Below are 18,696 nucleotides of genomic sequence, written 5' to 3'. Positions count from 1 at the left end.
AACTCTCCAGAGTGGAGTCTGCCCCCGGAGTCTGCCCAGGAGGGTTGAACATGATCAAGCTAGTGACACCCCGACTCACGGACTGATTTTGTTTAACTCCCTTTTTCGTGTTCACCTCACTCAAACATGTCTAAACAAAAGATCACAAATACATCACCAGAAATGGCTTAAATTACAGACTTTTACCAAGTCTAATCTCAACTCTTACCATGACACAAGACATGTAGACTGGGCCACCAGTGGCTTGGCTATTCTTGGGCATAACGTTAGTTACTGGTAGGGTAACTACCATATGGGCGACAGTGTGCCAAGGTATCACCTAACCATCAAGGCGAGTCTGCTGAAGTTTAATCCTTTAATTTACTCTGTTTTATATCCATATGTACACAGACTTGGGGTGAGTCTAGGCAACATGCTAAATTGGTTCCTTTTGGGCTATTGTTGTAAAGTCATTAATATGCAATAAATCAAATGATAATATCTTCAGGTTGCTTACAGTAGTGCTTTCAATGTCTGGTTGATCATATTTGCAGACAAAACATGTTGCTTGCCGTAATTTAGTATTTTTAATATGAACATTAACCTGGTAAATGTAACCAGCTTCCCTCTATGGTGTATTATAACAGTAGAAGCTATGTCATAGTACAGCGACTTTTACCTGTATTACAAACCCCCAAGCAAAATGCTTTATATAAAGTTGTCTTTCTGTACGATTAGAAAAAGAGAAATTCTGTATTGCTTTCCAGTCACAACATGATTGATAATTATGCCTCGATTTGGTGGTACAACTGACATTTTCATTCACCATTGTACCTGTAGTGTACATTGTGGTAAAAATGCAGAATATAAAAGGCACAGCCCATCATGTGTGCATGTGAAAGGGATTTTATAAACAGAAGCAAAGGAGGAAGGGAAGGGTAAATGTTACATAGGTGGAGTATAATGTAAACCATAAACAAAAGAATGACCAAAGTGGTGAAAGTCAATGTTGTTTTAGGGAGAAATATATTTCACCTTGGGGAAGCAATAAAAAGACAAAACATTTTATCATGGTATTCACACATTGTAACATTTTAATACAGTGAGTGCCCATACAGAAAATTACACACGGATACAGCACAGTAGCAGGTCTAATACTTCTCATACTCAGGATCATGAAGGTCCATGATTAAAGATGGCAGTAAAACAGCTCTGCATAGTTGGTTAAAAAATCTATGAAGACCATAAAAAGACAGACACACGTTGTAAAAGCACCAAGCTGATCTCTCAAACAAGTTTCAATCGAATTTCATCATAAAATAGTCACTCTGATTCCATGTGCATTTATTGTTCCAAAAAAATGGCACAAAAGTGATTTAAAAAAAGATTGATTAGTGGTCTTATGCATCTGTTCACAGTTTTTGAAAAGTGAGATATTTTCATGGAAGGAAGCAGCTGAGTTGCATGAGTGTACTGCACTGAACCCAAAGTTAACCAAACAATCTTATTTGTGAACTTCCTCTTCATGATCATAGAAGGTCGTTTTTGTGATAAAAGGTCTATGTATGGATCTGCTTCATGGTCAGGTTCAGGCTAATCAATCAGTGTGTGACTTCTCCAGTTGTCTGTACTCAGGCTCAGATGGGGCAATTTTATCAATGGCAAGAGTGTTCACTTCGGCTTGTCCATTCCCTTTTTTGTTAGCTAGCCTGTAGTGCCGCCTGGCAAGACTTGAATGTTTGGCATTCATTTTCTGGCTGTGCATTTCCTGAGCATGGATTGGTGGCAACACCGGGGGGCTTGGTTTCACTTCCACACGTATCTCTTCGTCTGAGGGCTCACGGGCAGCGAGGAATGGCGCAGGGTCAGGGGTGTCGGACATGGCTGGCGACACCGCCCTGAAAACCTGTGGCTTGCGACCGCCACTTTTTATTCGTCCTTCACTGACAGAAGCCGGGACAGTTGGAGGGTGTACGTTAAACGATCCAGTGGCTGCATCGTACTGCACTGGAGAAGTTGCACTCTTGCGTAGCTGTGATCGTCGCCTGGCACTACCTGACACAGGTTCCTGCGGGGGCAATGGATTCATAGCAGTCTTGCTGCCATATTTTTCCATATTCTGCTCCTCTCTGGCTTTGTACTTTTGTTTCTCCTTGTGAAGTGCCGCTGTCAGATATGCAATGGTGGCAGACTTACTGTCAAGTTCACCTGATAAGGAGTGTATTTTCTGTGATTTAAGTTTCAGTTCATCACGATACTTGCGTTCCTGTGCTCTAAGCTGCTGTTCCAACAAGTGAAGCCTTTTATCCCTCTTGTCAATCTCTTTGTCAGTTTCATCAGATTTGTCATTTTTCACTTTCAGTTCTGTTTCCAGGCTCTTGATTTTTTTCATGTAGTACTCTGTGGGTATGGAAAAGAAAAGAAAATCTTTTATCTACAAAAAGTAACCACATACCCACACTAGAAGAGAATGGACTTTAACAGGTGGTGAAATATAACTAATCAATGCCATAAAAAATAAGATCATGTTGAATGTTTGAAAGTGAAAAGATAGATGTTTTCTAAACCAGCTTTTTGGCTGAAAAGTGATGAACATCTGGTAGCTTGATGTTCCCTGATAATGGTGTGGGGCAATGTTTGCACAAGGGAATACTAGTACATGCATTTATTTGAGAATAAGTCAGAATTTTGCAAGGAAACTTCAGGTGCTACTTGCTATCCGCAGTTGCTTGGCTTTGTAAATACTGGCTAATTAAAGTAGTCTTTACAACCCAGACACAGACTTTACAGACTGAGCCTGTCCACTGGAAGGACCTGACACTGGCCAAGCCCATTCACTTCACAACTGCAACCCACATGTAGTTCCTTGGGTTGCAAATATTTTCTCATATGCCACCAGTGTCTCAGGCATGCTTTTAAACTCTGCACATAAGTGACAGTGCATTTCTGGAGCAAATTTTGAACAGGAAATTGAAATTTTGCTGCTGTTCGGTTCAAAAATCAGATCACCTGACGTACAATGTAGCAGACTGAACAACATATTTCATATCTTCTGTGATATGTTTGATACCAAATTTGAACTTTAAAATTAACAATATTGCCTGTTAATAATTATTGGCACAAAGCTATAGGGAATGGCATGGAAACTTGTTGCATGCAAGTGCTCCCTAGCATGGCACAGTGTTTACACACAGAGCCGATTGAAGGTTTATGACAAGAACTCCCTTTTCACTTTCATCGACTAAATAAGAGGAAGTGGAGCGATTCAAAAGTGGGCCAGGAATTTTGTGAAAAATGGTTTGTTTATGGAAGAAGAGCAGAATTAGCGCAGAGTAGTAAAGATGGCCACTCAGGTTTACAATCCTAACCACAATTTCCAATGTCACAATTGCCACAACTAAGTTTGATTCCATCAGAGATTATTGAAAGTTAAAGAAGTAAAGAACACTAGTTTAAAGATTAACTGAAAAAAAAAAACTCTCATATTTTTACAAAAAAATGTTCCAGGTCAAAATACTTATTATTATCTATCTGTCAGTATCCATTATATCATGTACATGAAAAATTTCCAAGTTCAAAATGCCAAGAGAAAAACGATTTCATTAACTCTTCATTTTCCAACATTTTGTCAAAATTGACACCTTTGTATTTAATTTAGTGCTAACTCTAAAGATATGCAAATTGAATGAAACCTCGAAAGACAGCACACACCAGACTGGTACAAAATTACAGTTGTGTATTACTGATTGGCATGATAGTTGGAAATTCAATATTTCTGGACCTTACTTCCTCTAGTTATTCAAGCTGAACTGCTCACAGTCCAGGGTAGCCATGGTGTCTATGCAACATGGTAACCATGGTGATGGCAGAAATTCACCCAACTGTGAATCAAGATTAATGGTCTCCATGCACATTGTAATCAGTAAAGTTCAGGAAATTGAAGTAGGCTCACTCCAGCACACACAAGGCTGTTTCACAATTGGTATTAGAAATTCAAATTGGATACAATGGATAGGTGATTGTTTGATCAACATAAATATTTTACATCAAATAATGACTCAGGTTTAGTGAGTAATGCTTTCCATTTTAGAGTGTTATTGTATCTTATTCGGGCAAAACCACCATACGCACTGTCCTTGGTGCCTAAATATATTAAAATTAAACAGAGTACTTTGTTAAAACCTGGATAACAAGTATCCAATTTTGCTCTGTGAAATGCATACATTTCATGGCTGTTTGACTATGCTGAAGAAAGCTGTACAGCTTGTAATGATTTTTGTGCCTCTCTTTCTACAATGTTAAATCTCTCTTTGGTCTTAATCTAAAATATAGCAACACACACACACACATATATATAAATATATATATATAAATATATATAAATATATATATATATGTATATGATTGCATTTCAAATGAAAACAAAAGACAGTAACACACAATCTTCTTAACACCATAGTTAATTCCAATCCCTGGCATTTTCGAGCCAGGTTTTAAGCAAGCCAATAAATGTGAATTGGTAATTCCACTTTACAGTTTAATGAGAGTGAATACACTGGGAAAGCGATATTTCAGGCTCATTTTATATATAATACACATAATTCAATGGCTGTTCATGCAACATCGATTTTAAAACTACATTTTTGAAATGCAATTAATCTGCACCCTGACAATTATGTACTTTAACACTCTAACATGGCATTTAATTTGTGAATAACCAAATGAAATGTTTGCAATGAGTTACGATTGGGAAAGACTCAACAATAGATTTTTTCAACAAACAAAACCAATTTACTTTCATTCAAAAATTTAGGACACTGGAATGGAATAAGCGTGATCAATTGGCTGATAGGATGGGCAACAGAAATACATTTCTCTTTCATGATTACTCAGTCGAAAAGATTTGTACCGTTGTGCAGGGATGAGTATCAAGCGGTTTGACAGCTGAGGGAACAAGATATTTTGGTCAGCCTTGAGAATTTGTTTCTGCACTGATTTTCCAAACTAATGCATACAAATGCACTTGTATTACAAAGAATATACACAGAGCTAACAACCTAAACCAAGGGATTGCTGGAATTACATTGTTACTAGTCTATGGAACACCAAATAATACTCTTCACTGATTTATGATCACAGAAATACAATGATACACGAGTGATATGTCTGTATTGCACTAAAACAGGGTTATCAGCTGAACGTGCTGAATTCCTGTAGAAAAATGCATGAAATTGCTTAAATAGACCAACAAATGTTCATATATCGCACCAATACATGACCAATTACTCCAAACTTCTTCCTCATAGAACACTTGACATGAACTTTGCATATAGACTATATGACCTTTTATACAGAGCAAATCCAAACTAAGCATGGATGACCTATTGTCTGACTGGTGAGTCACAGTATACAGCCTGCAAATTGAAGATTACTCACTTTCCACAACCACCTAATTGGCTGAATTATTACAAAGAGAGTTTGTGGTTGAAGAAACTGGATTACCATTTTGTGAATTATTTGTACATTTTAATGTCATAACTGTGAATCATATTAATGATAAGACAGTACTGATGTATGATATGGAAGTATAACAACACACAACAGTTCAATAAGAAAAGTAAAATTTTGAAAAACGAAAAAGAATGCGGAGTAATGTAAAATTATTACTTCACAAATATTAACAAATTATGTCGGGATTGATTTCATGGTAAAACAATCAAAACATTTTTGTGTTTCAAGTTTACTGCCTAAATGCTGAAGAGTGGCATTACTTGGTGTTGCTGTTGTTTGGTCTTTACCGTGTGAGTGTGATTATGTACATTATCAATGTTGCAAGCCCCTGAATCTGTTCAACAGCTGAGTCTCTATTCAAAGCGGAAATAAACTACAAGATATCATTTCTATCTATTAATTATTGACAGGACATATACCTGAAAATCCTGAAGGATGAATAAATTATATCTTCTGCAACTGTCTTGTGGTGCACTAGCAAATATTACTATATTTATCCTCTCATAATTTTTTTATTGTCATTGAACACTGTTTTTGTAACTTTATTTAAAATTTTTAAAAACTTCTAGACCAAAATGTGAAAACATCTGAGAAGATACAGTCACTATTGAACATATCAGCTAAAAGACAAAAGTGAGAATTGACATTTAATGAATAACTTGGAAGATTCTGTCCTGCTGCACCTTTCAATGTGACACTGATTAAAAATTGTACTGTGCTAATGCCTGCAAAATTTGTAAAGTTGATATGATTTAATTAGTAGGTTTACAGCTAACTTACTTGAAAATAAATTGAGAAATTTTATCGTATATTATTTTCTCTTTCAGGTGAGATGAGCGATAAAATTGAAGTATCATGTGACCGGCCGGGTTTATGTGATAATATGTGATAACAAGACTTGTGACAGAATTGACCCATACAGCAGTTCACCATGTATATGTAAAATGCAGTGGAAAGGTTTCACACAGAAGGAATCCAGAACTCTGTTTGAAAATGAATATTCATTTTTACATGACAGACAAAATTACAGAAACATGCAAATATAAGTAACATTTATGAACAATATGTAATATACAGAAAGTTCGGGCCGGTAGCGCTAGCCTATCTCTATATTCAGGTCAATAACCAGGTGCTGTATTTTCATTACCTTCATCAACAGTGGTGGTTGTTTTCATAGCCAACTCAAATGTTAGCTCTGAACACTTCTTTTGTAGTTTCTGTATCTCTGTATGAAGTCCCTGCAAGGTCTTGGCATGTTCCTGTTGCATAAACAGGATTGCGCTCTCAGCATTACGTAGTTGCACCTCTGCTGAAGTCATGGTGGCCGGTTTTTGTCTTCCCCATGTAGTCCAACGGAACAAAGAACTGTTCCAGTTTTCAAGTACCACACAATTTCTCTAACCCTACAACACAAGATATTTATCTTTGAATTAACATAATTAATTAATAAGTAACTGACTGGCAAATTTGCATAAGATAATCTAATTATCTAGCTTAGCCTTTTGGAACAAAAGAGGGTCATTTTATAATTGTTTCCAAAATTTTTTTAATCAAATTTCTTAAATAAATTTCGTGAATATAGTACTTTGGAACTGTATTACTCTAAACTGTAAGGTCAGTTACTTAAGGTATACATGTATTCACTTGAAATGTTACATGCTTTTGTAACTTAGGTATACTGTAAATAATGACCTTGTGGACAAGGGACAAAGGCAATGTCTATAGTGGATGTGTATACATGTATTCACAAACTCCAACTAAAGGCTGGTAATAAAAATGTAACTACCTAGGACCAATGTAGTTTATGGGTAGAACATGCTGTTGAGTAACAATGAGTGATCACTGATGGTGTCATCTATGCAGCATGTATGTACAAGATCGATACAAATTGCATTTGGATGACAATAAGGATGTCACTTCCTACAATAGAGTCTCAGGTGTCTGCACATATTACAAACAAAGCAATGAGTTTATGTATGTGTATGCACGCATTTGCATTTTCAGATTTAAAAAAAGACTTTCATATTTACTGAAATATTCTTCAATTTCACTCATAGTATATTAGATATGTAGAATTGTATTATGTTATGACGTTTTGTTGCTTAAAGCCTAAGTAATTTCTTAATCATATTCTCTCATAGAATATTTGACACATTGGCTTAACACCAATTTCCGATGAATACACTCACCAATATGTGTACTATACAGTACTTATATTTTCACATTCTACCACAAATCTTGGCCTTAATATTATCAAATTCAGACAAAAATGAACAATTTAAATCTGACCTATATTGGAAGAACTTAAGCATGAAAGAATGTGTTCTTTTAACATTATGACCTGACAGAATGATAGTGGATTGGAGAGCTTAACGGGACAGGATTGGCCCTTTAAAAATCATATTCTTTTTTGTGTGTGTGAAAATGATTATTCTGGTGTTGATTCAGGGAAACAAGAAATACTGGCTATTGCAAGGGTGTCAAGTTTTTAGTGTACAAAATGGCGTACATAACGCCACAAGAATTCTTTCTGTCAATTCTATGCTCATATAATGGGCAAAGGGCAGCCAATGCCTAACTTGCAGACTGTGATAGGCGTGAACAACAAAACTGGACCTGTCCTACTGTATCGATGAAAGAAAATTAGCACTTTACGATGAAAATTCACATACCTTGAGTGATGAGTGACTACAACATATTCTGGAGCTTTGGAAATGTCCTTGGCGTAGCAGACTTCTGGTATGCCGGACGCTCTATTCTACCGACAAAATAAATGCTGAATAATAATTAGACAACAGGACTTTCAAAAGGTATGCAGCCCGTTATTATTTACCTGTGTCATGTCACCTTCACAACCATGGGAACAAATGCCGCAGTGTATATCGGGATCGTAATACAAAAGGCTCAACCCAAAACATTTAAATTCGCATTTTACTGAAGTCAAAAGAATCACATAAAATATTTATCTTCTAATAATTACATTTTATGTTATATTTATTTATTCAAAAAAAGGAAAAATTACAGTATTATCTTCAGATAGAGAAGTTAATTCATTATTATTTGTATGTCTCTATGCAAGACGGCGATCGAGGCTGTTTTTAAGACCGCCTGGCTTTCGGATTTTGAAGCCTTCGCTAAAGTCAAATATCTCGACAAAAGTGCTTTTTCAAAACTCAAACGTTATGTAGACGTTATCTTAAAGCTTATAACCTATATTTATGTGCTAAACTTTATCCACAGAAAAGAAGATATGTTAAAAAAATATCAAGGACACCAATGAAGCCATACCGTGTATACTTTTGATTAGTAACTTAGGAGGCTAATTTTGATACGTCCAGTACACGCAGTTCAGCCATTTTGTAATCGTTTCGGGAGCATTATTGTTTTCATTTACGCGTGCAGACGTATCTTTAGTTTCCGAGCACAGCAATCAGCTGTCGGTAGGTTTATACCTTTTTTGTAGTTTAAACATTTGTATACTGAACGTCTGGAATTTATATGGCGACAAATGCGGTAATTTAACTTTATGCACGAGTTTTGCAATTTGGCGTGCAAAGTAAATGCGTTGAGAAACGCCGTACCATACCATATCCCTCCCTAGTGCATGCAGTTCACACGTTTTCTTTTGTGCGTTTTTTGCTTCGTTACTTTTCCCTTGCAGTCATGTAAAGCAAAATCGATAATGCTCATCTAATTCATAAAATACGATTCATAAAATTCGTATGTATGCTTAACTTTCAGATCCAGATCATGCAAATTGTGAGTCTGAAGGGCCATGTGAGTTGTCACATGTGTCCGAACAAGGACTCGAAAGAGGGAAACCCTGCTTTCCCAATGTCATCAGCAAACTACGATATTTAATTTCTTTGGATTTTTAAACCTCGACACTATCGAACTGCAGCTGTCTGTTGTTTGTTTTTCTTAGAGAAATTTAGAGTGGTTCAACGTGTAAAAAACATTTCTTGAGGGTCTTGTCATTTCTTTTACATAAGGCGGCATGTGTTCGACCGTATGTGTACACCAATACTGTAAATGCTTGCATTGTCACGGTTTGGATATTACTAGGTAGCAGCGGAGAAGAAAACACATCCACCAAAGATTAATTTTCGGCAATGTATTCTCTATCACTTTATTATTTTAGTGTTCGCATTGCTGAGCTGTCCTTATGGTAGAATAAGGTCCGGAGTCACAACTTTTTCCAAACTCTTGCGTTGGTAAAGGATCTTGTGAGCCAAGATGGCTGCAGCATTCATGATGCAGCCAGGCCAGGGGTTTGGTATGATGCCTGGTGTTATGCATCAACAGCCAGAACCCCTCAGTGAAGAAAAACTCCAAGATAAAGGTAATGTGATATAAGACACATCATCACTCAGGATTACTCTGCTATTCTACATCCCAAACTCTTGATCCAGTAATCTTTATGTTGCTGATTCATCAAAATCAATTAAATTTTGTGTTCACCAAATATTATGTACATAGTTACATTTCGTTTTTTGTGGAGTACAAACTGCTATCAAAAGCTGACGGCAAAAACTGGATAATACATGCATATGTAGATTTTGCAATGCCAAGTAAATCCACTGCATCTTTACTGTATAATGTAGAAATGTTGGGAAAATTTATAACATTAAAACTTTGACAAGTATGTTTTTCAGGTTACAGGAGTGAAGAAATTATAACAATTATTAACAGCAACAGCATGCAAAATGTTGATGCCATTTATTTTCAACTTCCCTGACAAATAATGACAGCTAATGTCATTAATGTATTGCACTTGTATTTCAGCACGTAAATGGCAGCAGTTGCAATCAAAACGATATGCAGAGAAAAGAAAATTTGGTTTTGTTGATGCACAAAAAGAGGACATGCCTCCAGAACATGTGAGGAAGATCATCAGAGACCATGGTGATATGACAAACAGGAAATTCAGACATGATAAAAGAGTGTACCTTGGGTAAGAAACTTGTTACCATTTGATGTTGAAGTTTAACCCAAGTATTTGCAACTATCAGATCAAGTTGGTTAAATCCAGTGAGGCATAATGGGCACCTGTGTCGCATTTGAACAAAAACGTAAAAATTTTAAGGTCCATTAGTACCACTATATACTGTAAATTTGATTTTACTGATAACCCAAGCCAAGTAGGTGAAATGTGTGTAGATTTGGCACAAAAATGCTTCAGACTCAGCAGACAGAGAAGTGATACCGTCTTGCAGGTTAGAGTTGAACGATCAAGTATTGAACATACTTTTAAATAAGTAACACTAGTCTTGCAAATACATGGAACTATGAAAGAAAAAATTGCAGTGAGCTGCTCTGCAAAAACTGAATATCTGAACTTAAACATTGGACTGAACACTTCAAGTTCTTCAACTATTCTGCCCAACTCCTTCAAACAGGTCCACAGTCACCATCAATAACAATGCATTTGGGCAAAAAGTGGTGGTGAAAGTGTTCAATATTTTCTTGGAAGTGACTTAATTCTTCTGTTTTCATCTCAGAGCTTTGAAGTACATGCCCCATGCAGTCATGAAGCTGATGGAAAACATGCCAATGCCATGGGAACAGATCAGAGATGTCAAGTGCATTTACCACATCACTGGTGCAATCACATTTGTCAATGAGATTCCATGGGTTATAGAGCCAGTCTACATTGCACAGTGGGGGTAAGTTTGCAGCAAATGTGTTGAACACTATCAATGTGTTTTGTGTGGATAACCAACAAGTACACTGCAGGCAATTTGTACCTCTGATGATTACAGTCAACCAATGTATTCAGTCATGTGCTGTGACCTTTCTTCCTCAGGAACTAGGGGACAAATGGCAAAGAATGTGATCCAAGTTCAAGTCGAAACATTTTCTCATATTACATGTAATTTGGTAAAAAAAAATAATTATACTGAATCTGAAGCCAGCCAAACAGGAATGTTGGCAGTGATTTTTATGGTTAATCCACTTACTAGTTATGTTGAATGCACTGAGAAAAGACTATGATACAAAGACCCTGTTCCTGAAAAAAAGATGATTTGCTCTGAAAGATAAGGAGACAGTGAAGCAAAATATATAATGTAAACAAAATCTGTTTAACGTGCGCAAGAAGTGATACCAATTTAATTTAGTATAAGATTTCCCCCATATAATTCTCATTACATGTTTTTCTTTGTATGTATATCATCAGGAGTATGTGGATCATGATGCGTCGCGAGAAGAGAGATCGTCGCCACTTCAAACGGATGCGATTTCCACCCTTTGACGATGAGGAACCCCCGCTAGATTATGCAGACAACGTACTTGATGTTGAACCCTTGGAACCAATCCAGATGGAACTGGATCCAGAAGAAGATGCTTCAGTTTTCGAGTGGTTTTACGATCACAGACCTCTGTCAGATACAAAGTAAGCTGCCCTTGCAAATAAGGGATGTAAAAAGCGAGTTCTTCAATTTATTTCATAGTATGATGATAACAATCGTCAGTAATGCTTTAAAACAACTTTTTCTTGATTAATTAAAAAAAGAATTCAGTTTTCACAAATATAAGCCATTGAAAATATTTACTCCTTGAGCTTCAAAATGAACCCCCACAAGTTGTGTAAAATAATTATTGTAAAGTTGAGATTGCAAATATCTGTCCCTGAGGCACATTCTACCTTAGCCCTCTTCGTGCCAGGTGTGTAATATAGTATCCTGCCAACAGAGCAGTAACTGGCCTTATAATATGTGTATATAGGAGATCACCTTGCATACCAGAGCTGTTATCCTGCTAGGCATTTGCCAGGAATATCGCCCATTTTTGGAATGGGTAGCTCTCTGTACACGAATCAGACTTCACTAATTTTTACATGCCCATGGACGTGGTGTATCAATTAAACAGCAAATGTACATGTGTACCATTTCCTGTAAAGTGATGATTATTGTCAATATCTCTTGACAGGTATGTGAACGGATCAAGCTACAGAAGGTGGGGATTGAGTTTACCCATCATGTCAACATTATACCGTCTGGCCAATCAACTGCTAACAGACTTGGTAGATGACAACTATTTCTATTTGTTCGACATGAAGTCCTTCTTCACATCCAAAGCACTCAACATGGCAATTCCTGGAGGACCAAAATTTGAACCTTTGGTCAGAAATGCCACTCTGCAGTAAGTATATGATTTCATCAAGTCTCAGATATTCGCTTTAAATTACCGTTTTCAAAGTGAGGGATCTGTCCTTTTTTTCCTAAAATACATGATTTATGTAAAGGGTAAATATACATACAATGTATGGTTTAGAAGCTTATCATCCTTGATAAACCTTAAAATTTATTTTTTCAGAATCCTGAAATGTTTTCCAGAGTATCAAACTTGCAATTGCAGAGATTCTTCTGTCATGGCATAGGAATCGTGCAGATGTCTCTTATGGTTTGCTCTCAAAAGGAGTCGTACTTTCCTTCATTCATCAAAAATTGCATGCAATTACTGATAGCAAAGCTGTCAGCAGTTTGAAAAATCCAACTCTTGGTCTTGTTCTTTGACTCGTCAAAAACATAGCTTTTAAATCTGTGTACTGTCCAAAAAATAAATGTATAAGAAGGTGGGACTGTGAGAAACACATTCTTTCTGTATGCTGGCAGCTGTGATGTAGTAATATAAAATTTTAGGACCATTGGAACACAGTCAATTTAATTGAAGGAAATTTGGTTCATGTTTACAGAGATGAAGACTGGAATGAGTTCAATGATGTCAATAAGATCATCATCCGACAGCAGATCCGTACGGAATACAAAATTGCCTTGCCCTATCTGTACAACAACCTACCATACTATGTACAGCTGACATGGTAAGATATGCACTTATCATTTTTAATAACATTTGAAATTTAACAAATTCATAGTCACACTTGGATGTATTGTATTGGACCATCTTGTAGTATTGCATTTTGTGGAGTCACCCATTCTATTCATACACTGACAGTAATGCCAGTTAGTTTTCTTCTACCAGTGTGATTGAAATGTGTATAAAAGTAAAGCCTGATTGAAATGTATTGTCTCCATAGAATGAGTATGGATGTCATGTATTCCTAATTGATCACTACATATGTGTATTTTGTCTTGCAGGTACCACACTCCAAATGTTGTGTTCATCAAAACAGAAGATCCTGACTTGCCAGCATTTTACTTTGATCCTCTCATCAATCCTATCTCACACAGACACACCGTGAAGGTAATAAATACTTTGCTATCAAGTATCAAAGATGTCAACTGTTCATTGTGAGTTTGGTTGGTTGATGAAAAGGTTAATATAACTAGTCCTTGATAAGACCTTTCAACTATGCTCCTTGAAACTGATTGTCTTTCAACAGTGTTTCAAAACTCTGATTAGGTCATTCGGCAAAATACTAATATGTGTTCAAATGTGTGATTGTTCACTTCTTCACACTTAGCTATGATGTGTTAAAACTGTGCAGTGTTTGACTCTGTCATCCATAAGCGCTGTTCGCCTTTGTGCAGACCAGAATTTTATTGAACTGATCAGAAAGCAGTCTCCAGCCGGCATGTGTACTTCTATGTACAAAAAAGCCGGCCTTCGTGCAGACCAGAATTTTATTGAACTGATCAGAAAGCAGTCTCCAGCCGGCATGTGTACTTCTATGTACAAAAAGGCCAAAAGTGATTATGCACTACCTGCAACTGATGTTCATTCCTTCCCTTGATAGCACACAGAGCCGCTACCAGATGACGATGAGGAGTTTGAATTACCAGAATATGTAGAGCCATTTCTCCAGGAACATCCTCTTTACACAGACAACACAGCCAATGGCATTGCTTTGCTCTGGGCACCAAGACCATTTGATTTGAGGTCTGGTATCCAGCGTAGGGCTGTGGATGTACCATTGGTCAAATCATGGTAAGTTACAATTAGTCTGTGAATTCCTTATAGTTATATTGACTATCAGGAAATGTACTTGACAAAACCTAGATGTATAGTGTTTGTGGTCAGATGATCAAATTTTGTATGCTGTGTGTTGATTGCAACTTTGCCAGCTTGCACATTTTACGGTCTGCTCCAGCAAATTCTGTCAGTGTGAGCCAAAGGATACAGTCACCTGTAATCTAAATATGCCCATTTATGGTCAAAGGGTCATTCCTTGGTATTCAAAATGTCCATATGAGGGCGCTGTTTTCAAAAAGCAGCCATCCGCTTAAAAACTATGATTGATTAGATTTTCTCTTTCCATGGTAACTTTTCGCAAAATTTGAACAGGTGACAGTATACCTTTAAGAATGACCTTTGGGCTCACATTTTAGGGATGATTTCCTGGTAACCCATATTGTCATGTGTGGAAAGTTTAGCTATTAATTGCATTAGCCTACATTGTAACATTGAAGGGCAGGTATGCAGTTCTGTAGCTAGGTTATAATTTTCATCTTTATCTCCTATTCAGGTATCGTGAGCATTGCCCAGCAGGTCAACCTGTGAAGGTCAGAGTGTCATATCAGAAGTTGTTGAAATACTATGTACTGAATGCACTGAAACACAGACCACCAAAATCACAGAAAAAGAGGTAAGATCACTATAGCATTGAATGTCAAATGATTCAGCTCATGTACGATTGTCTTGTATAGGGCATTTTACTAAAGTAAAGATGAATAAGGCTCTTTGGTTAGAGCAAATTTGAGTCGCCACACTTAATGCAGAGTGAATGAGCCCTCATCTGTAACATCTTCCAATATGAAGCCAGATTATGACTCATAGGCACATAGCATGAAATAGTCATGCTGTTATATTTCATACTATTTATACTATATTTTGTATTCCCTCGTCCAGGTATCTGTTCCGGTCATTCAAAGCAACCAAGTTTTTCCAGTCCACAACACTTGACTGGGTAGAGGCAGGTCTTCAAGTGTGCAGGCAGGGATACAACATGTTGAATCTGCTGATTCACAGAAAGAATCTCAACTATCTTCACTTGGATTACAACTTCAATTTGAAACCTGTCAAGACTTTGACAACAAAGGTACGCAAAGTGTTTCAGTGGTAAAAAAGGGGAGAAAATGACAAGTATATTTCCCTATACTGTATTTTTGATTGGATACTGCAGATGAAGTCAAAATGTTTTGACCCACATGAATAGATAACTTCAACCAAACTGATTCTGGGTTTCAAATGAGTAATTAACTTCACATTAAGAGTACACATTTCAACTGGCATGAAACTTGTGTTACTTATCTCTAAAAAGCATGCTTTTGCTTCTTCCATGTGGGATGTGAAAAGACGCCTGTTGTTTATTCAGTTCAAGTTTGAAAATTTCACAATTCACAGCAGTATGCTTTGAGTATGTAGCAGCGTGAAACTCACAAAAACAACTTTTTTCAATTCAGGAACGTAAGAAGTCAAGGTTTGGCAATGCCTTTCACTTGTGTCGTGAGATTCTACGTCTTACCAAGCTAGTATGTGACAGCCATGTACAGTACAGACTGGGTAATGTTGATGCTTTCCAGGTAAGCATATATTATGATTTCTTTGAAAACCGCCATTTCTGTACAGGAGTATACTGTGTACAGCTTGTGATGAAAAAGGTAGCTTTGTCTTGACACGGAAGCTTATGGAGATAATGAAAAAAACTTACAAACACACTTCATTAGTGCATGGGTTCAAGAGATTTTATAATTCATTGATAGTTATTGGCCAGCTGAATGTGATAACACCAAAAGAAACAACCTTTCATGAAAATGAAATTAACCACTTCTCTCAAGGGAGTTGCAGTTCTCAATTATGAGATTCATGCTCAATGGTTGGTGAACGTGCAGATCAAACAGTCTCTCTCATTTGATTTGCCCTGTCATCTGTTTGATGCATATCAACAATCTGAATATGGACATCTGTGTTTGAAATAGCAAATTACATATGAATCGGTAGCTATTTTGAACTTTAATTTCATAAGCTCAAATGAGATTTCCAACAAATTTCAAGGTAGAACGACTATGTATAATTTCACCTTTTATAGATATATAGATACAAATATTTATATTCATTTCTCTGTATCACGGTATACTAACACATACACTGTGTGTTTTCTACAGCTTGCAGATGGGCTTCAGTACATGTTTTCTCATGTGGGTCAGCTGACTGGTATGTACAGATACAAGTACAAGCTGATGAGACAGATCCGTATGTGTAAAGATCTCAAACATCTCATATACTACAGATTCAACACAGTAAGTCTAGAATCTACTGCCGTGGATTTCTTGTCTCATGTCCTTTTGCAAAGATTTCATGACACAGCTGTTTTGTCTTGTGGCATAACATTCTTGTGCTCCTCTTTGAACACGGTCGAAGATCTTACTCAAACAGGTGCTTTGTTAGTTTACTAGTAATAACTGCGAAGATTTTGTTAAGGTCTTTTTTGCAAAATTTTTTACTCATGTAAGTTTGTGCTAATTTCGGATCTTTTCAGGATATGTATTGAATATAAAATCTTGTTTCAAACCTAACAGTATCATTGATTGTTTCCATGATATTTTGTAGGGTCCAGTGGGCAAGGGACCAGGATGCTGGTTTCTGGGCTCCAGGCTGGCGTGTCTGGATCTTTTTCATGCGTGGTATCACACCACTTCTGGAGAGATGGCTCGGCAATTTGCTGTCACGTCAGTTTGAAGGACGTCACTCCAAGGGTGTGGCCAAGACGGTCACTAAACAGCGTGTGGAGAGTCACTATGATTTGGAACTGAGAGCTTCTGTAAGTAACTATATTTACTGTACTGTTGGTTCATTGCGTTCAATGTACCCTCTGTATTTTTGAATGAGTCTATATAAATGTTGATTCTGGCAAGAGACTATTTAAATAAATTCTACCGATCGTCGTTGCTGCTCAGAGCAAATTAAAGAGCATGAAAAGGAAGTAATTTACCAAGCTAACAGCATCCAGCGCAACGTCTCACAAACTTGTATGCATAAGACAACTCTATTATCTATGCCAGTATTCAGTAAATTTGACATACCTGTTCCATAATTTTGACATATGTCAAAAAAGTGCAGTTCCTAACATGTGGTGTTTATTTCAGGTGATGCATGATATCTTGGATATGATGCCGGAAGGAATCAAACAAAACAAAGCCAGGACCATTCTCCAGCATTTGAGTGAAGCATGGAGATGCTGGAAGGCGAACATTCCATGGAAGGTAAGAAATATAGTCTGAACCTCAGAAGTTTTAAAGTTACAATGGTTTTGTTATTGGTAGCTTGATGATGATATCTCAGATCGTACATATCTGTGAATGAAATTCAATTATGAGTGAAGTGCGTGTACAAAAAGGGAGAGGGGAATTGATCAAAAAGGGAGAGGGGAATTGATCAAGGTACCTGTATGTTGCAAAGAACTGTTCAAAAAAAGAAGTTCTAATTATTAGATATAAATTTAGTCCATATTCATCCAAAAAAAGTTATCTGTCACCAAGTGTGCAGTTCCATGGAATGACGATGTTAGACTCCATAACCATAGACATAGCGTATTATGACTTCTATTTACACCATCATCTTGTGGTAATCGAAGAGAATCATATGCATGGTTGCTGTTTTTTTGTCCCTGAAGGTTCCAGGTTTGCCAACACCAATAGAAAACATGATTCTTAGGTATGTGAAAGCCAAGGCTGATTGGTGGACCAACACTGCACATTACAACAGAGAGCGTATTCGTAGAGGTGCTACTGTTGACAAGACAGTGTGTAAGAAGAACCTTGGAAGATTGACAAGGTTGTACCTGAAGGCAGAACAAGAAAGACAACACAACTACTTGAAGGTATGTGTTGTTCATTTGAATTGAAGACAAGTATACTTCCTGAGAATATCATTCAAAAGAACAGTATAGTGATTGTTGATAATACTTCATCACTCTGATATGTCTTTGTAATTCTTTGTGACAAATTTGATGATCCTACAGGTTGGGATAAATATTTTTGATTTTACCAATTTTGATTGTATACTTTTACCAAGTTAGCTTTCAAAGCATGTTGTAGGGAATTTTGCCCATATACTCTTGTTTAGACAGAGACGTAAAGTTTTTGGAATGACATCAGACAAAGTTTTTTAAGTGATTTCAAGACTGAACGTCAAATTATCGTATACACAAAATTTGGGCTAATTCTCAGTCTTGATTTGATCTTGTCAGTTTCTGGTTATTTAAAAATAATCTTCATTATGTATGTTAAAAGTATTTCTAGTGTA

General features: G+C 36.8%; 2 protein-coding genes across 2 annotated transcripts in view; one reads left to right on the top strand and one right to left on the bottom strand.

Moving 5' to 3' along the window:
• Positions 1–1,042: 1,042 nt before the first annotated feature.
• Positions 1,043–8,382, bottom strand: LOC139145304 (coiled-coil domain-containing protein 92-like). The gene is made up of 3 exons (XM_070716353.1): positions 8,163–8,382; positions 6,638–6,893; positions 1,043–2,379 (listed from the first exon to the last, which is right to left on the bottom strand). The coding sequence occupies exons 2-3, from the start codon at positions 6,807–6,809 to the stop codon at positions 1,577–1,579; spliced, it is 975 nt and encodes a 324-aa protein (XP_070572454.1). The 5' UTR covers positions 6,810–6,893; positions 8,163–8,382; the 3' UTR covers positions 1,043–1,576.
• A 420-nt stretch (positions 8,383–8,802) lies between these two features.
• The window catches only part of LOC139145302 (pre-mRNA-processing-splicing factor 8-like), a 31,572-nt gene continuing 21,678 nt past the window's right edge, over positions 8,803–18,696 (top strand). The window contains 17 exon segments of the mRNA XM_070716351.1: positions 8,803–8,930; positions 9,632–9,832; positions 10,276–10,444; positions 10,992–11,156; positions 11,669–11,884; positions 12,421–12,633; positions 13,187–13,312; positions 13,590–13,695; positions 14,189–14,379; positions 14,918–15,037; positions 15,301–15,490; positions 15,855–15,974; positions 16,557–16,691; positions 17,002–17,028; positions 17,030–17,212; positions 17,538–17,654; positions 18,065–18,271. Of these exon segments, the coding sequence (XP_070572452.1) occupies positions 9,727–9,832; positions 10,276–10,444; positions 10,992–11,156; positions 11,669–11,884; positions 12,421–12,633; positions 13,187–13,312; positions 13,590–13,695; positions 14,189–14,379; positions 14,918–15,037; positions 15,301–15,490; positions 15,855–15,974; positions 16,557–16,691; positions 17,002–17,028; positions 17,030–17,212; positions 17,538–17,654; positions 18,065–18,271 (2,391 nt within the window). The 5' untranslated portion in view covers positions 8,803–8,930; positions 9,632–9,726.

Source organism: Ptychodera flava, chromosome 12 (assembly GCF_041260155.1).
Source record: "Ptychodera flava strain L36383 chromosome 12, AS_Pfla_20210202, whole genome shotgun sequence".
Lineage (NCBI taxonomy): Eukaryota > Metazoa > Hemichordata > Enteropneusta > Ptychoderidae > Ptychodera > Ptychodera flava.
Note: the sequence above shows the minus strand (reverse complement) of the source record. Positions and strands in the feature narration are given on the sequence as shown.